Genomic DNA, 11,868 nt, shown 5'->3' on the forward strand with positions numbered 1-11,868 from the left:
CCCCGCCCACCGCCACATCGGGTGAGCGGGGCGGCGGCGGCGGTTTTCCAGTCTACTGGTGAGGGCCGAGCGCGCAGTATCGCCGACGACAGCCGCTGAAGAACGCTGAACGGACGCTCACGACTGAACCGACACAATTCACAGGTGAGATGTGAGTTGGCAGGCGGCTCATTCCCCCCCCCCTGACCGCCGATGGATGCCGTGTGTGCAGGTTCAGGCGGTAACGTCTTCTGACAGTTACACTTGTGTTCATGTTTTAGCGAAAACGGAGGATACGATTTTTTATAATCATTACACATTTTTTTGCGGGAAAGTTTTCAAACCAGCCAAATCAGCCGGATTCATCATGAACAATGATTACCTAACTTGCCTTCAGGCTCTCACCTATTAAACCTAAAGTTTACCTATTAGGTGAGTAGCAGTCTATTAAACGTAAAGTTTTGATTTTACCCAAATTCACACGGCGAGACTTCACTGCGAAGGATGTTTGGTTTCCCGCAAGACGTTTTATACCTAAGCACTATTGTGCAAGTCGTGCAATCTTACTTCATGTTTACGCGTAGAGGTGCAGGTGCTGCGCAAGTTGCAAGGACACTAGACACGTCAGTTTTCAGCATTTTTAGCCGATTTCGTGGTTGTTGCTTTGTGATTCATTTCACGATCGTATATAGATGAACATCGCACCATCCTTTTGACGGTTTATTTCAATCAAACTGAATTGATGTAATTATATAAAACCGCTGGTGAAAGGTATTTAGTTTTTTATTACGTTTGTGAATCTGTATGTAAACGTATCTAGGATGCATGTAAAACGGGACATAGGTACCTAATGGTTCTAGTTTTAGTATCACTTTTGCTGCTTACGGCAATTGATGTAGGTAAGTATAGCATATGCAAAGACAATACCATTTGAACCGAAATCCACGACTTTATAATGATAAAATGCGAGGGTAATAACATCATAAATGTCTTGACGGACGGCTCAACAAAACATGTTAGGCGCTTCCTAGTTATTACGTTTGTGACGGAAGAATGGTAAATCGATGACGTTTATGATCAATTGAGTCGACAGTCGTTGACAAGCGTTGTGACCCGTAATGGGTGTGTTTTTACGTGAGGTAATACTAGGCGTACCGACCCGAAACACTCGTCAGCTGATACTAGCAAGATGTCGAAGCTGCCAAATAAATAAACTTTGTTGTATACTTAATTCAAGTGAAAGGTATGGCCTTTCTATAGCACATCTACAAATCGTATCTAATAAATCACACAATGATTCTGCAACGGTAGCAGGCGTATGGGTAGGAGTCGTGTCATGCATACGTTAATGGTCGGGAAACGGCGACTAACGGGTATGGGTGTCCGCACGAAATAAATGCCGATTGCTGCGTCTACATAATCATCCAGCTGATTGATCGTCAGTCAATATCACAGGAAAAATCATGGCCGGGTGCGCACCATATAATGCGTGCGGCACGAAAATTATTGTCGGGGTTTCGTTCTGTCGCCTGTTGGATATAAACCAATAGCTTAGTGCCGATATTTGTGAATTAAACACATAATACAGAAATGCCGGCGATAGTTCTTCGAACATTCGCCAGGATGTTTTTGCATACCTTCCCAGATGACTCAATACTCAACTACAGATAGTTTGCAGCTTAACACGGTCATGGGCGTAGGAACGGCTGGAACATTGTGGGTGCATGGGTGCAGAAATCCAGCCATGGCCGGTGAAGCGGGGGGGGGGGGGGGGGTAGGGAACGACACCCGAGCGAAGGCTCGTTACGAGCTTTGAGGGTGTACCTGTACCATGTCGAAAAGACACCGACCGATAAGTGGATTTGGAAGCATAAACCCTCGCATGTGTAGAGGGGTCGGATGGACCCCCGGGCCCCCCATGGTTTTTCGCAAATAATTCGCGCCAAAAGCGGCCGATCGCGACGAAACTTTAAGTACCCTCGAGTTGATCAGTTTTACACCTAGTCTGAAAATTTCATGAACCTGACCCAAAAGACCTTTAACCTTTGACCTGATTCTCGAGACCATGTTCGGCCGGAATCGCGATTTGGCGTATGTCAGCTCACATCCTATCCGCGCGTTTCCAGTCTTATTGTGATTGTAGACGTCCAAACATGTGAAATGATGTTCGTCCCATGCACCACGGTGGGTGTGAAGGTCACCTGAAGGTCAGGTCAGGTCATTGACCTTTGATGACCTCGGTTCACTGTTTCGAGTTTTACATGTTTCTAGGGTAGTTTTTCGGGCTGATTTCGAATTTAGCATCCATTTGAACGTTTACGAAGTAGTTTTAGTGCCTTCGTAACATGCTACGACGCCGTCAGTGGTAGTTGACACCTACTATGGATAGCCGCTAGGACGCCTAATGGTTGACCTGACCTGACCTGACCTGACCCGATCTAGCCTAAATGCATGAAGAAATCATCTGTGATCAAAACTAACATGATATTCGTGATCAGCACCCCGAAAAACCCGATAACAGCTTCACTTTACGCAGTTCTAGCAGGTCTCGATTTTCCCGACTTTTGCAACATTGACCTGACCTGGAAGGTCAACCAATAACCTAGGACCTTAAAATTAGGTATCATCGGCTTCCTCTCGTCACGGGCAACACCCTCGTTTTTTCCGCGAAGCTCTAGCTCGATCAGGGGCCGAACGGCAGGGGGGTCCAACCGACCCCCCCCCCCCTTCCCCCTACACAGTTGAAGCTGGAAAACGCCGCACACATGCGAGGGTTAATATTGTCAATATTGACTACCGCAAAAAGTAAAAGCGGCCAACTTAGCCATTTTCGAAGATATCGGGCTAAAAATTTTGACAGTGGGTCATCGGTTCGGTATGTGTTCAATCACATGCTCCATGTCCTTTTTTTTCTTCAGCACATATGTAAGTTTTGAAGACAGTCACAATAGCAAATGCTTCGAAAGATGGATAGTGGGCAACATATCCTGAATTTGCCGTGCTGCATGGGAAGTAGTGTTGATGGGAAAAGGGGTTTTTGGTTCAGATTATTGTGGGTGCAGAATACATTGTCTGCACCCACTGGAGAAATATTGTGGGTGCAGCTGCACCCTTGCACCCATGGTTCCTACGCTTATGAACACGGTTATTGTCTATCGTAAGTAAAAACCGCACGAACTTCACATCAACAAGTCATTTGGACCGCCATTATCTGGACGTGAATTAGGACGATTGAATAAACACGCTATGGTGGCAGTCACCGCAATTTAGTTGATGGCTACATATGAAAGTTCGCAATGATAACGTAGAAAGTTGGGCTATGACATCCGAGCAATCCTTATGTCACATAAGTGGCCGCTATCATTCGTAGACGGCCAGACAGAAAGTGAGTTATTACGGAGCGAGCGAAGCGAGCGTAGTCTTTCCTTAGAATAACGGAAATTTCTGAGTATGAGCGGCCGGCCGGCCGGCCGGCCGTGCGGACGCTTTTGCGAGGCTTATATCTCAGCAAGCACTTGACCGATTTACACGCGGTAATTTTTGTAGGGTAGCTTCATTCCTTCTACCAAGTATTGGACTATTCCCGATGCATGTGGGTGACCCCTTATGCACGTGCCACGTGCAAAACGAAGAGGTGTCCGTTTTGTAATTGTTGCAATATCTCGGTAACTACTTGGCCGATTGTGCTGAAAGTTGGCATGTAGGTAGGCACCCACTAGGCACTGCATATCCATGTGCCAGAGTCGGGGTGCTGCTGCACGTGCGCACGTGCAGGGGTCGTTTCCAGATCTCGAGAACGGCTCGACCGATTGCGCTCAAATTTGGTACACAGTTAGGGACCGGTTAGAAGGGTGCCGTGCACAAGTCAGTTGGGACCCATTTTGCACGTGCGCACGTGCAGGGTGCCGCTCCCAGATCTCGAGAACGGCTGGGCCGATTGTGCTCAAATTTGGCACATCGCTAGAAACCGGTCAGTAGGGTGCCGTGCACACTGCACAAGTCAGTTGGAGGTACCCCCTCGAAAGTTCGCACGTGCAAGACTCACCCCCTCGCTCGCTCCGTTAGTCGCCCCAAAAGGCGCTATACTGGTATTTATTACTTTGAATGAGTTTGAGACTATAAAGTGATAGGAAGCAACACCTCAGAAGGGATCCGAAGTCATAAGTGGCACATAGCCTCACGACTGTGCGTCACGTCACATAACGGCCCACGTGACGCGTCGATCACGATGGTACGTAGCAAACGTGACGTGACGGCAGAACAGGCGGTGACGGGACGTGACAGCATGCTACCGGTGCCGTCAGATAGGCCCATCGCGCAGATTGGATGCGGCACGGAAATACGCTCCAGGGAGTGTCATGTCACGCAATATGCCCCAGGGAAGGAAACCGTATTTACGATAAGTGGGATTTTTCAAAAATATATAGCAAAGAATGTTCCAATTTCCATAACAAATGTGAAATCAGATAATCTGATTAAATAGATAATCAGACAGCATACAGACATCACACATCACACAGTATAAGACAGACAGCATAAGACAGATGACAAGGCAGCATAAGACAAGACCTCAGACAGCATGAGACAGATGAAAAAGAGATGATAATGGATGTAACAAATGAATTTCGACCTTTGAGCTTTTGTGGGTTGTGAATTGAAGATAAGTAATAAGTTCGGTGTTGGGGGGGGGGGGGGGGGGGGTAAATGCTCGTTGAACGTATCCCGAGTTTAGTGGCAAAAGATAAATGAAACCAGTCGTCGGGGTCGCGCCACTGGCAGAGTTCGTGACGTAGATAGTTCCGCAGGTAATGACACAATTTCCTGCCATCAGGGGCGGTAAAACGGCCAGGGGTAAACGGTGCCCTGTCCCCGCGCCATAAATAATCGATTGACACGGCACACGGTTTAACTGTTGGACTGATGCAACGTGACGCTATATTTCCTCGCGTACCTATTTCTAATTTCCTGTAGATGCAGCTGCACATGCGTGGTTTTGCGGGAAACTCACTCATCAATGTCTTTCCCTAGCCAGAACTGCAAGAATGGGTGTCTAAATAAGTAAATGAATGAGCCTAAAACCAGCAAAAGGAACATTTAAAACGCATGTTCTGGGTTTCCGAATCGAATTGAATTGAAATTTGAATATTCTTCTTTTTTTTGTCAGAGAATCAACGAAATTAATCTTTCAATAGTAAGGTGCTTTACGCTTCCACTTGCAAATATCGGGTAGTCATTCATATTGGGTGGAGACTTCCATTTCGCGTCTAGTTAGACGCGTCTAAGTCTTAGACGCGTCTAGCTGGACGGCGGCTGCGTCTAGCTGGCGACTGCTAACTTTAGACGCGTCTAGCTTGGAAGTCTTCGTCCACGCCAAGCTAGACACCAACTTGGACGTCTGCTCAGTTAAACGCCAGTTGGACGCCAGTGGAAGTCTCCACCCATTGCCTTTAGCGAACAATTAGGCAATTCGAAGGCGGACGGGCGGTAAACGGTTGCCAACTGACTCGACATTGCGAGGTGTGACCTCAATGAGCTGTGAGGAGGGACTGTGACAACCGAGTCAATATTCGTCATGAACATTTTCAGACGGCCGATTGTGTTCATAAAAAAGCACATTAGTGATTCATTAGCGCCGCGATTTTTCCAAGTCCTGGGAGCAATACATATATGTATATGTATACATATGCCTGACACAGCGCGGCGGCTATATAGTGGGCGGACGGCACCAGCGCGATCTGCGACGTTCCGTGATGAGTCACTCCGTGCACTGCACCACCGGTTCACCTCCAGACGTGCAGACTGACCGTGACCCTCCCGTCCCATCGGTGACTCACCCAGCTTACTGCGCCGCAAACTTGCCCTTGCAACGATCGCCCATCACATCAAGCCACTGCCCACTCCCTCCTCATTTGAACACCCATCGTATCCCTATGACTCTCTGATTGCATGTCGATGTTCTGAGCACTGTTACCTTCTACCACCCTTTGGTAGTAGATGCCTGGTGACCTGACCTTGACCTCATACCTATTGTGTCGCCCGTCACTGACCGAAGTCGCACCCATGTCCCGCAGAATGAACCGGCCCGCCACGGCGCAGACGAGGAACGAACAGGAGATGATGGACAAGTCCAAGCGGGCCCTGGAGACGGCCACCGACCCCATGGAGAAGCTGCGCCTCCAGCTGCTCTCCAGAGGATCCACCGGCATCATGGGCTTCGGCAGGTCAGATATACTAGATGCTACTAATGCTCAACATCGCGTAAAAGCTATGTTTACGCGTCTTATATCTTTGGTTACACGAATACTAGTTTAAATTCATAGTTATGCTTACTTTTGGCGGAAACACAGCACACCAGTCTAAGTGGTGACTTATATAAAGGAAAACGTCATACCTCTAAGGACAAGGTGACAAATCGACGGCGCATTTTCACCCTGAACATGTCCGGCAAGCGCTCTGGTGGTGATGTCACCACTGACCAGCCATTCGAGTGTGGTCACCAAGGACAGTGGTCACCGCGAGCGGTAAATCAATCGGTGACGTCACACTCTGACGTCACATCAGATACACGTCAGACAGACTTCAGTCAATGGAGCTGAACGTATGGATGGGTGGGCTGGCGGCGGGGTTCACACATACCTACATGAACCACAGAACACCTGCAAATCTATAAAGCACCCATACTTGATGACAAAACGACCAGGGCAATATGAATCTTGTAAAAATATTCCACGACGTTGTGAAGTGCAGTGAGTCGTGAAACGGGTGGGCCGTGGCAGCCCGTGTGACGCCGTGACGCGTGTCACGACCGGCGTCACGGCTGGCGCCGCTCGTGACGCGCCGCTTCGTGACACGTCAGTCCTGAGGCAAAGCTCGTGATATGTAACCGAACTAAACCGTCGGACCGTCAGAAATACCCACCGGTCAAACAGGCTTTGACTCATTGCAAGGAATTCCCCTAAAATGACTACCTAAATGGACGATTCCCTTATCCGTCGACAAAGAACCTCGAACGCTTTAACTAATTTGACGGACAGCGCATGCAATGTACTCCTACGCTGATATCCGTGCATTCATTCACACAGGATCTTCCGTCGGATGGATGACGACAAGAACAGATCCCTCAACATGGAGGAGTTCAGTGAGGGGATGCGCGACTCGGGCCTCAACCTCAGCGCCGACGAGCTCGCGCAGCTCTTCAAGGCCTTCGACAAGGACAACTCTGGCAGCATCAACTTCGATGAGTTCCTGGAGAACATCCGAGTAAGTGCAATAAAAACCAAGCTTCCACCGGCAATGCTTTTCTCGGTGAAGCTCGCTTGATATAAAAAATAAACGTTAATTAAAGCACACAAAGTTCACGTAATAACTACATCTTACTGGCTATTTGAGCTAAGCGTTGCAAAACCTGTAATTTACGATTGGATCGAGAGCCCATAATATGTAGATTGTAGACCCTAACTTTCTAATGCATTTCCATTAGTACTGCACATCATAATCTCGCGGCAGACTGATCACACCGTCCCCTCCTGCGTCGCTCTGCAGCCCCCGATGTCGGCCGCGCGGAAAAAGGTGCTGATGGAGGCGTTCAACAAGATGGACACCAGCGGCGACGGCGTGCTCAGTCTGGAAGACATCCGCAAGACGTACAACGTCGACAAGCACCCCAAGTTCCTCAGCGGTGAGCTGACCAAGGACCAGATCCTCACGCAGTACCTCAACAACTTCGAGAAGAACGGCACCAAAGACGGCAAGGTAAGACGCACGGCGGGCAGCAGAGGGGCAGCGGAAGGTGGGCACACAGTCCGAGCGCTGGTCGACGGCAGGCGTGTCGGGTCGGGGTCAACAATACTATCAGGGACGGTATGGTTAGCCAGTCAACTAGTCGGACACATTCGTATCACATAAGCATGCGTCAACCGTCTCATACCAACTCTGAACTGGACATTTCCCGTGGCTGTTCGATTTTTACATCCTGGAAAATCTCTCTCAAAGAACCTCACCAAAATGACTAGAATGCAGTGACTGCGATGTCCCATCGCACCAGAACATAGTCTCTAAACGCAACTCCCCTCAGGCTCAACGACTGCACGATAAAAAGAAGTGTCGTCCCCACCTTGCACCCGCCACCTCGCCCACCACTCCCTACTTTGGGCACCGCATGCCACCGCGACCGCCGAGTGGTTCGCCGGCGCGGTGTTTTGTGCATGCGGCGGGCGGCGCTCCGCCCTTCTCGGCTCGGTAAAAAGCCCGCCGCGCCACCGGCGAAAGCGGGTCACCCGTCTGCGGTGGCGGCTGGGGAATGGCAATAGCTGGGCCGTCCCACAGGAGGCATGACCCGGTCACTGACCTGGCGGTGACCCTAGAGTGGTGAATGGACGGGCTGTCCCACTGGGGATATAGTTTCGGGTCGCTGACCAGGCGCGGACCCAAGCAGAAATGGTGACTATTGATGAGCTGGGGACGGATAAGATAACTGGGGACACGACCCGGGAGTGAAATGGATAACCAAATCGTACCGGCACGAACAGTTAACGGGTGTTTCACGCTCAACTAATGAATGTCAGTACTGTGCAGTGGGAAATTAGGGCCTATTTGGACCCCCTTCGATGGTTTCTGACCGATCCTGATATAGCGACAAATTTGCAAGGCCGTTAGTAACGAGACCACGCCCCTTGCTTCAAATACGCAAACAGCACAGTTTGCGAGCCGAATCCGAACAATGACGTTGTTTTTCGTCCAGCGACCTTGCTGAATGGCGGCCGATTAAATCAGACAGGTGTTTGTTCTAGGCTATCTAGACAGACCATCACAAAGAGCGCGGTAACACATTGTTCGATTTAATTTGAGCGCAGACGGTTCAAACCAAACGCATTCAAGTTGCAACTCTTTCTGCCACTCGCGTAACATACTATGTGGGTAAAGCCCCGTTTAATCGTTAAAGCTAACGCTGAATTATCAAATTAGTTTGAAACACACCTTTCATCAAAGAACGCTCACTAAGTCGGCAGTTGGCACTCTTCTAGCGAGCTCTGACACACACACACACACCGGTCATGAACACGCTCCGCGAGCACGTGTGATCCACTCACACACGCCCCATGCATGGGCGTAGGAACGGCTGGAACATTGTGGGTGCATGGGTGCAGAAATCCAGCCATGGCCGGTGAAGCGGGGGGGGGGGGGGTAGGGAGCGACACCCGAGCGAAGGCTCGTTACAAGCTTTGAGGGGGGTGTATAATATACCATGTCGAAAAGGTACCGACCGATAAGTGCATTTGGAAGCATTAATTCCCTCGCATGTGTAGGGGGTTCGGATGAGCCCCCCCATGGTTTTTCGCCAATAACTCGCGCAAAAAGCGGCCGATCGCGACGAAACTTTGAGTACCCTCGAGTTGATCAGTTTTACACCTACTCTGAAAATTTCATGAACCTGCCCCAAAAGACCTTTGACCTGTGACCTAATTCTCGAGACCATGTTCGGCCGGAATCGCGATTTGGCGTATGTCAACTCACATTATCCGCGTGTTTCCAGTCTTTTTGTGATAGTAGACGCCCAAACATGTGAAATGATGTTCGTCCCATGCAGCACGGTGGGTGTGAAGGTAACCTGAAGGTCAGGTCAGGTCATTGACCTTTGATGACCTCGGTTCACTTTTTCGAGTATTACATGTTTCTAGGGTAGTTTTTCGGGCTGATTTCGAATTTAGCACCCATTTGAACGTTTACGAAGTAGTTTTAGTGCCTTCGTAATATGCTACGACGCCGTCAGTGGTAGTTGACACCTACTATGGATAGCCGGTAGGACGCCTAATGGTTGACCTGACCTGACCTGACCCGATCTGGCCTAAATGCATGAAGAAATCATCTGTGATCAAAACTAACATGATACTCGTGACCAACACCCCGAAAAACCCGATAACAGCTTCACTTTACGCAGTTTAAGCAGGTCCGATTTTCCCGACTTTTTGAACATTGACCTGACCTGCAAGGTCAACCAATGACCTATGACCTTAAAATTGGGTATCATCGGCTTCCTCTCGTCACGGGCAACACCCTCGTTTTTTTTCGCGAAGCTCTAGCTCGATCAGCCCCTCCCCCCCCTTACACATTAGAAGCTGGAAAACACCGCACACATGCGAGGGTTAGGTAATAGGTATTGTCAATATTGACTACCGCAAAATGTAAAAGCGGCCAACTTAGCCATTTTCGAAGATATCGGGCTAAAAATGTTGACAGTGGGTCATCGGCTCGGTATGTGCTCAATCACATGCTCCATTTCCTTTTTTTCTTCAGCACAAATGTAAGTTTTGAAGACCATCACAAAAGCAAATGCTTCGAAAGATGGATAGTGGGCAACATATCCTGAATTTGCCGTGCTGCATGGAAAGTAGTCTTGATGAGAAAAGGGGTTTTTGGTTCAGATTATTGTGGGTGCAGAATACATTGTCTGCACCCACTGGAGAAATATTGTGGGTGCAGCTGCACCCTTGCACCCATGGTTCCTACGCTTATGGCCCCATGGACACGTGCCTTACGAACACGTGCCGTGAGAACGCATGTGCGTGCCGCAGCTCATTTCTCAGTCTCACTGTAAACCTAAACAAACATTTCCGAAAGGAACGGGACAGAATGCCGGAACACATAAGTCATAACATTCACAGCAGCTTTACCGTGCCGACAATACTCCATCGTTGATTGCATTGTGATTTTGTCACGGCGGATGCGGGTATTCAGGGTATGGGTCGACTCCTGGCAGGGCACCCCCCCCCCCTCCCCCGAGGGCTGGACGGTAACTAGGGCATTGATTATCGACTGCATGAAGCCGGCAGGACAGCGGGCAGGTGCCAGACCGAGCACCGGCCATTAGCGGCCCTGTCACGGCCTAAACGGACCCTCATTAGCGGGTATGATCGCGGCGGTGGAGTTTTTTTTTCGTCCCGTCGGCTTGTTTGTGAAAACAAACACCGCCTTTATATGACACAAACTACACGACGGATAACTGTAACGTATCTTATCAGCAAAGCTTATTGCTAGCGGTCACAGTTCAGGCACACGTAAACTGAATTTTGATGGCACTTTAGTTGAGTTACCGACGGTCATGCATGCTGTTAACAATAAACATTGCCTCGCCCTCTCACAATTTCCCCGCTGTGTGCCCACAGGTCACTAAGGACGAGTTTATCGACTACTACTCAGGTGTGAGCGCCTCTATTGACACCGACGCCTACTTCGACCTAATGATCCGTAACGCGTACAAGTTGTAGGTGCCGTCTGCTGTGCCTCCGCCACTGTGCGTGCCGTCCGCGCTCCGCCGCGCCGCTCCGCCTCTCAGGAGCTGATGTTTCTTCTGACGAGCTTTATCGGCAGCCGTGTGCCCTCGTGGGCAGCTGTCGCCGTCCTGTCTGATGGTGACGAACGGGAGCGTCCTGAACCCCGCGCTGATGACTGTAATTGTCGAAACAAGTGCGCAGGGAGCCACCCAGTCGCCATTTTGTGTCCAACACAGTCGGGGCGATCTGTGTCGAGACAGATGGAGATGGCATTTCTGAGGCTTCCCGTGGAGTGGGGTCGAAATGAACGGATACTTCGCTGCCAGGTGCTCTATATATCGTGCGATGGCTTTGGATGTGTAATAAAAGTCAACAGTGGACTCTGGCGAGTCGACCTGAGGCTCTAATGTACCCTTTGTTCGGGCCGAACGACGCGAGCGCCTTAGCCAGGCAGCTTTTCGTTCCACATGCTGAACACTGACGCTAAAGTGACTTCTGAACACTACAAACGTTTCGGTCTCGGACATGTGTACACCTGGCTCTCAATAGCTTACCTGCCTGAGCAGCGTAGAGTTGTACTCATAACACTTACCAGAATTTCAGTGCACACGTAACGTAC

General features: G+C 49.6%; 1 protein-coding gene across 1 annotated transcript; it reads left to right on the forward strand.

The window, feature by feature from the left end:
* Positions 1 to 11,656, forward strand: LOC122390702 (calcyphosin-like protein). Its single transcript, XM_043383887.1, has 5 exons — positions 1 to 144; positions 6,051 to 6,200; positions 7,062 to 7,239; positions 7,522 to 7,731; positions 11,142 to 11,656. Exons 2-5 carry the CDS (start codon positions 6,052 to 6,054, stop codon positions 11,241 to 11,243), a joined length of 639 nt encoding a protein of 212 aa, XP_043239822.1. The 5' UTR covers positions 1 to 144; position 6,051; the 3' UTR covers positions 11,244 to 11,656.
* The last annotated feature ends 212 nt before the right edge of the window (positions 11,657 to 11,868 follow it).

The sequence above is a fragment of the Amphibalanus amphitrite genome, unplaced genomic scaffold, assembly GCF_019059575.1.
Source record: "Amphibalanus amphitrite isolate SeventyFive unplaced genomic scaffold, NRLGWU_Aamphi_draft 000405F_arrow, whole genome shotgun sequence".
In the NCBI taxonomy this organism is placed as follows: Eukaryota; Metazoa; Arthropoda; class Thecostraca; order Balanomorpha; family Balanidae; genus Amphibalanus; species Amphibalanus amphitrite.

Coding starts and splice junctions, on each gene's coding strand:
- LOC122390702 (XM_043383887.1), top strand. CDS start 6,052: ATGAACCGGCCCGCCACGGCGCAGACGAGGAACGAACAGGAGATGATG. Junction 6,201..7,061: donor GGCATCATGGGCTTCGGCAG/GTCAGATATACT, acceptor TCATTCACACAG/GATCTTCCGTCGGATGGATG. Junction 7,240..7,521: donor AGTTCCTGGAGAACATCCGA/GTAAGTGCAATA, acceptor GTCGCTCTGCAG/CCCCCGATGTCGGCCGCGCG.